Genomic DNA, 15,453 nt, shown 5'->3' with positions numbered 1-15,453 from the left:
TTCACAAATGTAGAAATAACATATACAGACACAAGCAGACATATATATCCTCTCCCAGGATTGGAATGACTCCTTACCCTCTCCCTTAAAACCAACATCCTTTCGTCTTTCCCTCTCCTTCCCTCTTTCCTGATGAAACAAGTTCAGTTACCTTAAACTGTACGATAGAAATCTTTCATGTGATTATAGAAAGAGCATAAATGTACATTTTCTTGTTTATCTCCATTACAACTGCATTAGTCAATTCCTGTATGGTGTTCTCTGGAGGAAAATCTATGCAGAAGCCAAAACAAAGAGACCATTCAACAAATTATTGTCTATAAATATTTCATATGCTACAGTAAAGGTGCACTCACACAAGCAAGAACATTACTTGATTACCTCCACATTATAGCACACATACTACCATAGGGTGTTTGGTTTTACAAGAAAGAAATGGAAGTATTTATGATGGAATAAATTGAAGAGTAATGGGAGAAAGTATGGAGATGGGGGTAAAAGTTGTAGCAGGAGACCAGGACTCAAATATAGTAAACAGGGTGACATTGATGTAGCCTGCAGTAATTATACAGAGATGTATAAAATAACACAGGATAGACTCATGTGGAGAGCTGCATCAAACCATTCTTCAGACTGAAAGATCACATCAATAACAAATCAAAAAATGACAGACAAAGGCCAATAACACCAAAGAGACTGATATGCTACTAAATAATGGGTCAAAAATAACCCACCATTATAACATAGAATGATAAAGGAAGTGTGTATTTCTGTGTTTCTTTCGGCCGATTACACTACTGATACTTGTTTTATTTTTTGTAATTTTCTATTTTTCTTAGAGTTCAATTATTTAGTGAACTATAACTATCTAGTATTGAATCGTGGAATCTGTCGGCCCTTTTTTTTTTTTTTTTTTTTAAACAACTCATACGAATTTACATGTCACCATTATGATTTAATAATGTTTACCAAATTTTCATATTTAGTGTCTTCTAATATTTGTTTTCAGTGTTCTGGAAGAAAAATTATTGTTTGGAAGCATATTTGATTCTGTGACTGAAAATTTAGTTGCATATTTATCTAATGCCAAAATTTACCATCATTATTGTGCTTTAATAACATGTAGAGAAATGAAAATTCAACAAACAGAGCACTTAAAAAAGACATGTATTATATTTCAGGTTTTAAAGCAACAATGATTCATGAACGTTGCTTAGAAGAACGAAATAACATACTAGCTTCAATATATGGCAGCAGCACTGCTTCTACAAATTTCACTAATGAGACACACAGCATTTCTCCTCCTCTTCCAGAATGTGATTTAGAAAAGGAATTAGACAATGTAAGATTTAGCATTTAATCAATACATTAAACAATTTTTAATTAAGGTGCAGAAATTTTTTGAATTTTTAGAAGTGAATTTAGAAACTTTACACTGTAATAGATTGTAAGGAATAAATGAGTGGATAGATAAATTAGTATTTCACAAATAAAGTTTAAATAGTGAACAAGAAATAATTTACTCTGTTTTCCAAGTTGCTCAGATGTATTGGTTATATGCTTGTATAAATTACACTGTAAGAATAAATTTGTTACAGTCTGCTTCAGGTACTGGTTTAGCATTCATCATATTTACAGAAGCCATAAACCAATTTCCTGGAGCACAATTCTGGTCTGTGCTTTTCTTTCTGATGCTTTTTACACTTGGGATAGACTCTCAGTTTGGTACACTAGAAGGTGTTGTTACTTCTATAGTAGACATGAAGTTATTTCCTAACCTCCGCAAGGAAATTCTAACAGGTGAGTTCCAAAGTGACCTGTGTTTAAACATGATTGGATGTGGTTCTTCATAAAGTGTCCTTTGTGTTTTGTTCTTCATTAGGGCTATATCATTTTTTAAACACTGTACATTGAACACAGAAACAATGTGTAAGAAACACACTGAGTGATTTTTCTTCCTTAAGCACTGTTACAATTTATACCTCTTACAAAAATTAAGCATGATGAAAACATGCACAATTTTTTTAAATAAAACTAAACAAGCATTCAAATTTCTCTTTGTATCTTGCAAGATTTTTCACAGTTCGACATTTTACTTCTTCCGCATACACCCAGTGTTGTACTAGAATAAAATGTACTCACTTTAACAGTTTTCCCTTCACCCAAAAAGTACAGTGTCTTAACTGTAAGTTGGCCAATGCTAGAGGGGAGGATGCAGGGAATGGAGGAATTAAGCCCAGCCCCCAGATAGGCTGCCACAGGCTAAAGAGCTGTCTGTGTGTTTGTGTGTGTGCGTGGAGGGAAAAGGTGGGGGGGACTAGACCTACTTGCCTCTCCTAGTGTAGGCATTTTAACCTGTGGTTCATCCTTCTGTGAAAGATATAAATAATAACTATAATAATTAAGTGCATCTATCACCAAGAAAGAAAATAATATGGAACAGAATGAAGTATCACAGTGGGCAATAATGACTAGCTCACATAGTACTGTTGACTAGGTAATGTTGGCTACAGCTTAAAACAATGACTACCAGCCAGAGCCTTCTGACTTTTACCAATTCGGAACTAGTGAGCTGATCAGCCAACTTAAAGTTACACACTGTAATGAATCATTCAGTGGTAAAAACTTACCATGGATATTATGAACAATAGTGAAATATGACCATTTACAACCTAATATTATGTCAAATAGTTTAGACTGTAAGGGAAGCGTAAGGAATAAATGAAACTTTACAAAAATATTGCACCTTGTTGAAGAACTTGTGACTGATGAAAACATATAGTGGTGCATTGAAAAAGTCAACAATTTGTTTGTCATTCATAATAAGCTACTCTATTCCAAGAACAGGCAAGCACTACTTTTGTTATATGTTATCTAGCACGTAGAACAGGATATTATCATTAATGACATTTATTCATTAACATACCTTCTGGAAGTATTTTATGACAACTAATTCTCCTTGCTAATGTATACCTTTAATATTTCCACATCCCTATAGGCTAAAGATAAGTCTTAAATCTTATTCAACAAGAAAGCTGCTACTCACTGTATAATTAAACTTCTTGTGGCACTGAGAACATTTTTGACTTGCCATGTGGCTTTAGTTAGATAATCTGAGGTGTGTACATCCAACAGTGAAGATGAGTTGCCAGTTTTCCATTTGTTCCTTAATGTGCTGTTAATTCATTCCAGTCTTATCACTGTTTATGAGGACCACAATTCCAGATGTGTTCAGTGTGTTTTGTAGTTTTATCACTGTCTGCATCTGACACATTGTATTGCATCCAAACACATAAGATCAGAATTATTCTCCAGTGCAATTTAATATGTAACGTAAATGTTACCAAACCTTCCTCCAGAAAAGGAAATGTTTTTTTTAATCAATGTATAGGAGTTTTCTTGTTTTGGTTCTTCTTCTTCCTCTTCATCTTTCAAGTTTCTTCCATCAAAGAATCACATAAATCAATCCACTGAGTCATCTTTATATGTTCTATATTTGATACTTACTTTGTTTTAAACATTGTTTTTATGCTTTTACTTTATTTTTCATCCTTTTCTCTGTCCATGTTTTATGCCCCTCCTAGACACCCTTGGAATTCACGCCCAGTATCATACCTGCAGCTCTACTCATTAATTGTATTAATTATCTTTGAATGCATTCCAAACTCACCTTGGATGAGCCAAAACATTATCACCATCACCTTAGTAGCATGTTGGTCCATGTTTGGAATGCAATACAGCAGTGATTCTACAAGACATAGATTTGACTAGTCTATGATAGGCTTCAGGATGTATTTGTCTCAGATATCTCCACAGAGGTTATGTAATTCCCATAAACTACGAGTTGATGGTTCTTGGTCTTTGAGCTGACACATATAGCATCTTAGGTACATTCCGTTGGGTTCATACCAGCGAATTTGGTGGCCAAGACATCAACATAAGCACACTATCATGTGCCTCAAACCACTGTAGGATGATTCTAGCTGTGTGTCACAGTTATCCTGTTGGAAGATGTTATCACCTTTGGGAAAACATCAAGCATGAAGGGACGCAGGTTGTCTACAATAATGTTCATGCAGCCCACGATTGTCATGCCTTTGATTCCTACCCAGGTACCACAGAAGTGAAGATGAGTGTCCTTCATAGAACAATACAGCTGCCAACAGCCTGTGTCCATGACACAGTGTATGCTTCGCGTAGCTGGACATGGCCATTGACCTGATGCAACAAGAAAAATGATTTGTCTGACAAGATGGCACATTTGCATTGATCTACAGTCCAATGTAGGTGACTCTATGCCAACTGTAATCATAAATGATGAAGTTGCATCAGTGTAGGAACCTGTAGGGGTTATGTGCTGCAGCACCCATATTGAATTATGCAAACTGAACAGTGTGCTAAAACATTTGTGCCTGTACCAGCACTGTCCTTACTGTTCAGTTTCAGGAGAAAGACATCACACATATTTTCTCCATAAATCTTCTTCCCTTTTGTGGTGTATAGGATTCATCCATGTTTTGGAAAATTAGTAGGTGGTCAGGTGTCTGGACTGCTCTGCAGCTTCATGTAACCCCCTTGAGACCAAATTTGTTCTGCACCTTGAGATTCCTCTTTTTAATCTGTTTTGGGTTCTACAAGGGTGTAGGGTAGATTGTAACTGCAGCTAAACTTTTCTCCTTGGCATGAAATCATCTTGCTTAAGAGCAGCTGTGCCACAAGTAAACACATCTAACCTCTGGCCTGACATCTAATGGTAAAGTTTACTGTGAAAATCTCTTCCTGGATTTGCTGTAGGTGTATAATTGTACATCAAGTGTCATGGGTTTACAGTTTGCTTCATTTTTTTCTGTTCCTCCCACCACCCTGTGTCTAATGTGTGGGGCTGCAATGCCAATCGAGGGGTAGATCTTTGGGACCGAGGTTTGTCTATCGGACCCCATAACTAACCAGACTGACTCATATAAGGCTATGTCCACATGCCTGGTGTGGACCGATATTCCACAACAGATGCTGATTACCCTCCCACAGAGATACAGAGTCCCAGAATAGCAGACTGGAAAACATATGGGTTTGCTTCCCATGAAGAACTTGTCAGCTTTCTCACAATGTTATTTCCCTGCATATTTTTCCTTTTAAATGCACGCAGAGTGATTTAGAGTAATTCCCAGGTATTTTGGCATCATTTGTATAAATGTTGTAGAGAATTGGTTACAACACATTGCTTTCAGGTAATCTGTTCTTCTGGTTTCCCTAGTGGCCCTTCTTACCTTGCAGTTTTGCACAGAATCTTCTCTCTCTGGAGCATACCTCTGATTACATTTGTCAGCCTGAAATCTCTTTCTATCTCGTATAGCTTTTGGATAAATGTTTTTTGATCCTCATAAGCAGCAAGGGGGCAATAAAATAACCATCAGTGACTAGTTTCTCATACAAGTCTTCAGTTTGTTGGATAAGGTTAAGGATATGACTAGAACATGACTTCCTTTGTATGAATCCTGCTTGCTCTGAAATGAACTTTATGTTCACACTTGGTAAACTCCTAGTCAGCATCATTCACTCAAAGACTTTATAAGGGTGACACAAAAATGAGATCAGGAAAAAAATTCTTTGGATCTTTAGGTACATTCCCCAGCTTGAGAACTGCTATGATATGTGATTTTCTCCACAGTTTAGGCATATGGGTGAGTTCAACACATTCATTCATTAATTTAATTAGCCACTTAATAGTGTCTAGTTCAAAATTCTGCAGCTGCTCTGTTCTTATGTCATCTGGATAGGCATCTCTATTAGTATTTGTTTGCTTTATGACACTTACCAATTCTGTTGTTGTAAAAAACAAGCTGAACAAGTTATTTTCCTCAATGTATCATGTTAATTTCTTAATTTGTAATTTGTGATTTACTGTTATTAAGTAGTTGGTGAGCTATTTCATTTGGTGTTACTAAGGTGAGTTCCTCTGGTGGTTTTTTAGGACAATTGCTTAGATTTTTAATTGAGTTCCATCCTCTTGTAATGTTCTGAGCCATGTCTAGATCAGCTAAAGGATGTAACCATTCTTTCCTTCTGCCTTCTGTGAGACATCTCATCAGCTTTTCACCTGCTTGAATAGTGTCTTCAGCTAGTTGGTCTCTTTTGTGTTTATCTTGACAGATCTGAAGTAAGCTGACTGAGTTTTGGTTGAGGTCAGACATGTGTTGCTTTCTGCATCCACAAAGTATGTGTTTCCCAGAGATTTTCTCTACTATAGATATGAAATCCTCTTATTAATTTGGAGACACTTTAAGTTTTCCAACTTCATCGTCCAGTTCATTTGAGAAACCTCCTTAGCATACTTTTTTTTAAAGATTGAATCATTGTTGAAAGATAACTACTTCTGGGCTGATAATCCCAACGTTTGCACACATTTTGAGATTATGCTTTATTTTTGGTATTGGTCTCTTGACTGGTTGTACCATATGCTTATCTGCTTGTTAAATGATGAAAACATTATCTGGATTATAGCCCTTGGGCCATCTTCCACTTGAAAGGATGGCCTCAGCTGAGGATATTCAGTCAACATTGAAGGAAAAACCAGCATTGTACTCTGTCACCGTATTTGCCAGATTGCTGCCTATGCTCATTTACTGAGGAGGCAAGCCTCTGACTTCCACATTCTGTGATGAAGTGTGGACTTCCAATACCATGTTGCCTACTGTTGGTTTCACTGCCATTCAATCAGTTTCCATAGATCCACATGACAGTCGTACATGAACAGTATCCAGTTTTCTCATGACCAAGATGCTCACTCCCAGGTGCTTTTTTGCAATAAAAAATCATTCAATCTTGTGGTGTGCAATGGTCATAATGGTTTGGATCATCAGTGTAAGGCTGTTTAGTTGTATGCTTATTTGAAATCTGTGAATATTACCACATAGCCAGGACATAAAGGAGGTCATCAGTTGTAACGTCATCTATCTTTTTTGATGTAATTTAGTTTCTTACAATAAAATAACACACGTAAAGTTAAAAACGAGTAGAGGGTTTTTATTGAACTGAAAGGCACAACAGAACAACTGAACAAAAATGCCTGTTTTACTCTTTGACGATACAGCACTTAACGCAAGTCACACAGAGAATCATTAAAATTGCAATCTTAACACCCTTCCTCAATTTAATAATTTTACATTTAACACCAACAAAAATTAAAATAAACCCAACCAGCTCCTCAAAGCAATGAATATAGGAGCTGGTAAGCCTTTGGTAAAAATATCTTCAATCTGGTCCTCTGATAGTACATGCTCAACCGTGATGATCCTGCAGTGGTGAAGTTGATGCACAAAATTATATTTAACATTGATGTGTCTCAACTGTCAATGGTCCCATGTTTTCAGTAAGTGTATACCATACTGATTATCCTCAAATATGCGAATTGGTAGCTGGAGTGGAATTTGAATATCATCCAGCAAATATTTCACCCAGAGTAACTCAGCTGTGCATGTTGCCAGAACTACATATTCTGCCTCTCTAGAAGACAAAGCAACACTAGTCTTTTTCTATGTTGCCCAACAGATGGTGTTTCCAAAACATTTTAATAGATAACCAGAGGTAGATCTTGCATCTTCTTTTCTATTCCAGTTTGCATCAGCATAGGCCAGAAGACCTTCTTGACTCCCCTTTCGATAATTTAGTCTCATGTTGATGGTCCCTTTGATACATCTCAAAACTCTTTTTAAGCTTTTCTAGAGTTGTTCCAATGGATTGTTTTAGTATCTGCTCAAGAAGTTGACCACAGCACACAAATCAGGTCTTGTTGCTGTCATTGCATACATGAAACATCCAATCAACTCTCTGCAAGGCTTATTGATCATTTTTCCTTCCTTGAATTCCAGTTTAACTTCCATAGACATCTTGACCGGATTACAATCTTGCATGTTGAATCGTTGTAGCAAATTCTTCAAGTATGATGTTTGGCTCAGATACATTTCACTGTTGTTCATAGAAATCTCAATTCCCAAGTATGATTGTGGTTCTCCCAGTTCCTTCACTTTGAACTTCTGCTTTAACTTAAATTTCACTCTGTCCATTTCCTCTCTATTATTTCCTGCCATCAAAATGTCATCAACACAGAGCATAATATAAATGACAACTTCCTTTAAAATCATATAATAAAGATATTTATCTTCTTCTGACTGAGTGAATTGTATAGACATAAGAAAGGTATGAATGGAGTGATTCCATGCTAGTATTGCTTCCTTTATGCCATATAAGGATTTATGTAACCTGCAAACCAAACCAGTTGTGTCTTTCAGTTCTTCTAGAATACTCACTCCTTCAGGAATAGTCATGTACAAGGGGGGACCCGAAAATAACTGGAATTTCTTTCTAGAAAGCATATACTTTATTGTTTTCAAAAACAACCTTAATATCATTTGAAGTACTCTCCATTAGCATTAATACACTTGTCCAAACATTCATTCCAGTGTTCAAAGCACCTTTTAAATTCGTCCTCTTTGATACCTGCTAGCACTTTCATGACACTGCGTTTTACGTCTTCCACATCCGCAAAACGCTTCCCTCTCAAGTCTCTTTCCATCCTTGGGAATAGGAAGAAGTCCGAGGGTGTTAAATCTGGTGAATAGAGCATGTGGGTCACGGTAGTCATCTTTGTTGAGGCCAAAAACTGGTGAACACTGAGAGCTGTGTGCGTGGGAGCATTGTCGTGATGCAGGAACCACATGCCAGAATCCCTCAAAGCCGTACGTTTTCGTGACAAACTTCTGCGAAGCCATTTCATAACATCCAAATAGAATTGTCAGTTTACTGTCTGGTTTTCAGGGAAAAATTCTGAGTGTGTGATCCCTTTGATGTCAAAAAAAAAAAAAAGGTCAACATCGTTTTCACATTTGATTTCACTTGTCGAGCTTTTTTTGGTCGAGGTGAACCAGGTGACTTCCATTGTGATGACTGTTGTTTACTTTCTGGATCATACCCATAGCACCATGACTCATCACCTGTAATGATTTTGTTGAAAAAATGTGGATCATCTTTGAATGCATCCTTCATTTCGAGACAGGCTTGAACGCGACAATCCCTTCAATCTCCGGCAAGAAGCTTCGGCACGAATTTTGCTGCCACTCTTTGCATCCTCAAATCGATGGTCAAAATGTGCTGAATTGAGCTCCATGACAACCCAGACAAGTTCTCAAGTTGGTTGATTGTTCTGCATCAATCTTCACTGATGAGATCATGGATTTTGTCAATGTTGTCTTTGCTTCGAGCAGTTGAAGGTTGACTGGAAGGGAGCTGATCTTCAACCACCATTTCTCCCTTTTTAAACCAAGAAAACCGTTCGTACACTTGTGTTTTACTAAGAGCATGGTCTTTGTAGGCTGTCTGAATTGTCGCAACAGTTTCTGCTGCGTTCTTGCCGAGCAAGAAACAAAACTTCACTGCTGCACGTTGTTCGTAAGAACTAGCCATTTCCTCATGTCACGTCTGCACTGTATGTACACTCAAAGAACTGCCAAAGAAACCACACTTCTCACTGTTGGGTGACGCTGCATGGCAGAATGACTCAGCAGAGCTCCTACTAAAACCCTATGGCGGCACAACCTGCTACTACAAGTATATGATGTGCAGCATTATGATTCCGGTTACTTTTGGGTCCCCCCCTCGTATATTTCCTCCTTGAGTAATCCATGAAGAAAAGCATTGGTGACATCAAATTGTTCCAGAACCAGTCCTAGTTGATTGCAATAACTAGCATTATTTTAGCAGTTGCAAGTCAAGCCACTGGTGCATATGTTTCATTGTAGTCATATCCACTTTTCTGTGAAAATCCTTTTGCCACAAGTCTAGCCTTGTGTCTTATGATATTTCCATCCTTGTTCTTTTTTAATTTGAACACCCACTTTCTGCCAATAATCTCCCTTCCAGGTGGTAATTTAACAAAGATCCAAGTCTTCTTTTCCTTTATAGAGTCAGTTTCATCCTGTACATACCAGCATTCCTTATCTTCACAATTTGCAATTTCCTTATAACTTTTCAGTACATCATGCACAAATGAATCAGCATTGAGTGCAAGAACAGCATAGTCTTTCAGATATTTAGGAGGGTTCCTCTTCCTGGTAGAACATCAAACAGTTTTCTTTTCTGATAAATTTTCAGCTTCCTCTTTGTCACTGGTCAGTTCTGGTATGGGGATTCTTTCATTACCCCCATCACTTGGTTTGGCATCTTCTTCAATGATGTCTTCTTCATTATCATCCTTTTCAGATGATTCCTGTACAGATTCTGGGATCCAGTCCACAGCTGGTTTACTTTCAAAGTCAAATCTTCCTTCATAGAAAACAATGTTCCTTCCTTTGACTATTTTTCCTTCCTATGGACACCAAAGCCTGTAGCCATTAGGACAGTAACCAGTGAAATAGCAGTTTAAGGACTTGCCTTCAGATTTCCCTGTTCTCAATTCCTTTGGTACCAGTAGATAAGCAATACATCCAAACACTCTCAGCTTACTCAAATTAGGCTTCTCGTTATACCATGAAGCTGCAGGCACTTTTCCTTCCAAAGCCGCAGTAGGACTTCTGTTAATCAGGTACACGGCAGCACAAACTGCTTCTGACCAGAACATTTTATCTCTTTTACAGTGAAGTACCATACAATGAGCTTTTTCAGTAATAGTTCTGTTCATTCACTCTGAAACACCATTTTGCTGAGGAGTATATCTGATTGTATCTTGTTCTTCAAAAAACTGTTTCAATTCATTTGACATGTATTCATGGTCACTGTCACAGCACAGTCTGCTAATCTTCAAGTTGAAGTGAGCTGTAGCCATAGGGTGCAACATCTTCAGATAGTGAGTTACCTCTGATTTCGATTCCAGTGCACAGGCCACTGTGAAATGTGTAAAGTCATTGACAAACGTGAGCACATACTTCTTTCCATCGAATGATTCTGGTGCAATTGGCCCACACAGATCACTGTGAATCAACTGAAGAGGTCTGGTGGTATGTTTCCTATTGTGATTGTATGGCAGCTGTGATTGTTTTCCTTTGACACAATTTAAACATTGTTCTGTGGAGATTGTTGAACTGCCCAGTTTCATACCATCAACTTGTGACTGGAGGTGTTTAATGTTATCATACCTCAAATGGCCTAATCTGCTGTGCCACAGTTTCACATTAGTTGCAGTTGAAGCAGCTGATAAGGCTTTTTGTTGCAAAAAATGTAGAACATATAACTGAGATTCGTTCCTATTTGCAATGTCAACAGTTTCTTTTCCTTTTTAATTAAACCTTGAACCATTTCAAACGTGATACTAAAACCATTCATTTCCAGTTTTCTAACTGGCAGCGAATTATAATTAAGATCAGGCATAGATAAAACATCTTTAATCGTTATCTGAATTTCCTTTCCTTTTACCACACTAGTGACTTTAATTTCTCCTTTTACTTTAACCTCAAGAGAAATGCCTGACTTAGCTACTCTGACTTTAATTGGCTGTTCCAGTTTCCTTAAATTAGTGAGAGGTATCTTACTGTTAATCAGATGTTCCACTGTGTTAGAGCGCAAGAACCAAATTATGTTGTTCGTTCACTGATCTTCATTTGATGCTGCAAAACTAAACCCATCTTCCTCTTTTACATTAGATACAATCACAGAGTTGCTGATTCCTGAGTTCTTGTGTCCAGGCTTCCCGCATTGGTGACAAGTAAAGTTGAAAGAAGTTCCTTGTTGACTTCTTGTTTTACTGGTGTCTGATGAACCCTTTATTAGATACTGTTGAGTCTGAAAAACTGTAGGAAATGGTGTTTCATCATTTTTGTTTTTCCCAATGACTCCCTTCCACTTCGATTCTGCATCCAGTAGCCTATTTTTCACAAAGCTCAGCATCAAGTCTTTCATTGAGAATGTTTTGATCGCAGTGACCACTACGTTGTATTCCGCAGGCATCGTTAAAAGCAAATGGCACACTATGTCCGTTTCTTCAATAGTAGCTCCAGTTGAATGTAAATCACAAATCAGTTTATCTAAGTGGTTAACTAGCAAATCATTTGTTGCTTTAGATTTCATAGTTAACAACAGTTTTCTCAACAGAAGTTGACCAGCAATTCCTTTTCTCTCAAATGTATTACACAGAGAGGTCCATAAAGCAAAAGAAGTTACTTTATCTTTTGTGTGTTCCAAGTGACTGTCAGCAATGCGTTGAACAAGATGAGACTTACATTTACGATCTTGTTTAGCCGTTTCAGCCAATCGTGTTTCCTTTGTGGCACGCAGTGTGTTCTCCTCTCCATCAACAAATTCCAACTTTGTGAGATAATTTGCTTGCACAAATGGTAATAGTTCCAGTTCCTCAAGGAGAATTTACAACATGAATTTCCAGTTGTTGAAATTTGTTCCCTCAAATAAAGGAATACAATATTTTTCCACTTCAGTTGCCATCTCGGCTTAACTTTACATGAGAGTACACTTGAGGCCAGGTATTTATCACAGATTCGATTTATTTAAAACAAATCTTGGCCTTTAACCTGATGTAATTTAGTTTCTTACAATAACATAAGACACGTAAAGTTAAAAACTACTAGATGGTTTTTATTAAACTGAAAGGCGTAACAGAACAACCGAACAAAAATGCCTGTTTACCTTTTGATGGTACAGCACTTAACACAGGTCACACAGAGAATCATTAAAATTGCAATCTTAACTTTTTTATTGCATTTCAGATCTAGATTTCAACTGACATTCCATCTATCATCAGTGTTATAAATAGAAACAATACAAAAATCAGACAGAAATAACACATTGACCAAATGCCTTATCACAGTTGCACACAATTACAATTTTATAATTACAGACCATTATAAGTAGCCATGTAGACTGAACATAATTCTAGCAACAGATGTTCAGTCTTCATGACTGCTGACAATGTTATGTAACAGTGGAACTGTAACTGTGTACAGGTGTGGCATGGCAGTTGATCAGTGTTCTGTTTCTATGTCTGATTCTTGTATTGTTTGTCATTATTGCACAGATGATAGCTGCAGTGTCAGCTGAAACCTAGATCTTCAATGCAACAAAAAAGACATATGATATTATAACTGATGCTGCCCTTCTTTCTGTCCTGGATTACATCACGGTCATGTGGCACAGCCATTCCCATGGAATTGAACATGATCATCACATACCTTTTATGTTCTAATATTCTAATATTGTGTTCAAATTTAAAATTGTTCTTGACAAACTCTTTCTTTTGAAATCCTTATATACTCCCCCCTCCCCCCCTTCTCTCTCTCTCTCTCTCTCTCTCTCTCTCTCTCTCTCTCTTTCTCTCTCTTTTTTCCTCTCTCTCTTGCACACTGTGCTTATGTCTCAATAAGGTCAATGTTATTTATCTTAACTTGTTAGCTCTAAAATAGAAATATAATCAGTCTATCAGTGTACAGTACCATTGCCTTAATCAAATGCTTCATAAAAATTTGGGTAAACAACTCATATTTGAGAATGCTATGTTTTTCTTAAATAATTCTGAATAAGTGCCAGGATGTATTCTTTAACAAGGTCATGATGAGTACAGTTTCTAGTGTCTATTTTTCTCACTTCTTTTGTTGCTCATTTAGATATCCTCGTATGGAACAAGTCATGACGCATTTCTAAATTCTCTTTGAGAAAAACATAGAGTTTCCTGATGTGGTTTATGGAAATCACAGGATATGTCTGCCAGGATTCCTGGACCAATGTTATCATGCGTCTCCTCCTGAATTTGAGTCCATTTTTTCCTATGCAACCAAAATTAGATGATGCTAGGGGCTCCAGTTGTATTCTCAGTCCAAAATTGATTTGTAATCTGCCACAGGGAACTGCAGTAGTACTGTCTCTTATGTTTTATATTTAACCATGGTGGACAGCTATTTATACAAGTTAACTCAAATAAAATTTGTCCTCTCAGTTAGTTTTCAGCTTTCTGCATTTTTTCTCACAGCCTGGAATGATGGTCTGTATTTACTCATGGCTACTTTTCTAACAGTTTAAACTGCAATAGTGTGCAGGCCTGCATATGTTGTCTTAGCTCTATAGACACTTTCAATTATTATTGGCCCTCAATAACATCTTCCTTCACTTCTAAATATCTTTAATTTTCTTTTCTAATTATCCCTTTATTCCAGATTTAAGGGAAGATGTGATACAAAAGGTATCTCTTAACACATTCCTAAAATTGTTGTTTGTACAAGCTGCTTTATTATGTAATTACTCATGTTTGTCCACTAACATTCTTTTAATTTCATTCAAAGAATAACAGATGTGTATTTTCATTCACAGTTAAATTATAAATGATCAAAGTTTGTGGTGTGTGATCCAAAGCCTTATCTCACAACAGCTTAAACATTTTTATTCTAATGTTCAAGTACATCTGTGTATTGTCCGCCAACATTTTTTTTCTTTATTTTATTAGCTTAGTAAATGGAAATATGGGATTAACCTATCTCTTGAATTTTTGATAAAGGACAATCGTGAAAGTAAGTGGCATATGCTACATTTATCCTTTGGAAATGTGATGCTGGAATTTGCTTTTTCCACATGACCACCCAGCTACAGGTAATCAATTTGTTTGGTTCTATGGGCTGCTTTCCAACCAATAAAAAAGATAGCACTCTTTATTTCTTCTCACTCCTCTGCCCTCTTGTCAACAGGCCATTGGCAAGTAGTGGGGTACTCCTTATCCAGAGAGTCACTTGATCACGAGAGCCTCAACCATGAAAAAAGGCTTCATCACAAGAAAGTGAGGTAGGCATTAGGTTGGGAGAGACTCATTAGGGCACAAACCAAGTGTGGCAGGTCAAGAACATAGAGAAGCATTTACTGATAATTTCTGACTGTTTAATATATGTGTGTGCAATAAATAGATAGGTGTTTAGTTAATTCTTTTTTCTGAACAAATCTGTTAGCATCTTTTAGATTTCCATATCAAGTTACAGCACTACAGTCTGCTTTTAGAGAAAGGACTAAACTCATTGTTATATGTATTTAATTAACAATGCACTGCAGCTTTTAAAAAGTCACCATCCACTCAAGTGTAGTGTTATGAATTGCACAAATTTGCACATATGTTGTATAGAAAGTTTTATGTTTAGTGACATTACATTACAAAATTCTTACACACTAAAAAAAAATACTGCTGACTGTGAAAACACTTGCACAGTATTATTTGTGCTAATTACTTTATTTAACTTAACAGACTTTATCCACAAAACCACACCTCACCACTGCAAATAACCTGAATATGCAAAGTGCAGGAAATGTTTCATATGCATGTCAGTGCTGAGAAAATATAAAACTTTTAAGTGTCAGGTATCTTCACCACATAGTGTTCATTTATGGTATTTCTAAATCATCATTACTCATCTGGAATTGCATGGTAGGAGTTTTGATATTGTTAATGGTCGTTAATGGAGACTGTGTGTGTTTTATCTC

The 15,453-nt window shown here is 36.8% G+C and overlaps 1 protein-coding gene across 1 annotated transcript in view; it reads left to right on the top strand.

Moving 5' to 3' along the window:
• LOC124788455 (sodium-dependent neutral amino acid transporter B(0)AT3) overlaps positions 1–15,453 on the top strand; it is a 157,040-nt gene that overhangs the window by 67,596 nt on the left and 73,991 nt on the right. Inside the window, exons 8-9 of the mRNA XM_047255726.1 lie at positions 1,182–1,342; positions 1,599–1,800. Of these exons, the coding sequence (XP_047111682.1) occupies positions 1,182–1,342; positions 1,599–1,800 (363 nt within the window). The remainder of the gene's footprint in view (positions 1–1,181; positions 1,343–1,598; positions 1,801–15,453) is intronic.

Source organism: Schistocerca piceifrons, chromosome 3, assembly GCF_021461385.2.
Source record: "Schistocerca piceifrons isolate TAMUIC-IGC-003096 chromosome 3, iqSchPice1.1, whole genome shotgun sequence".
Lineage (NCBI taxonomy): Eukaryota > Metazoa > Arthropoda > Insecta > Orthoptera > Acrididae > Schistocerca > Schistocerca piceifrons.
This window is presented reverse-complemented; position numbering and strand designations above follow the sequence as displayed.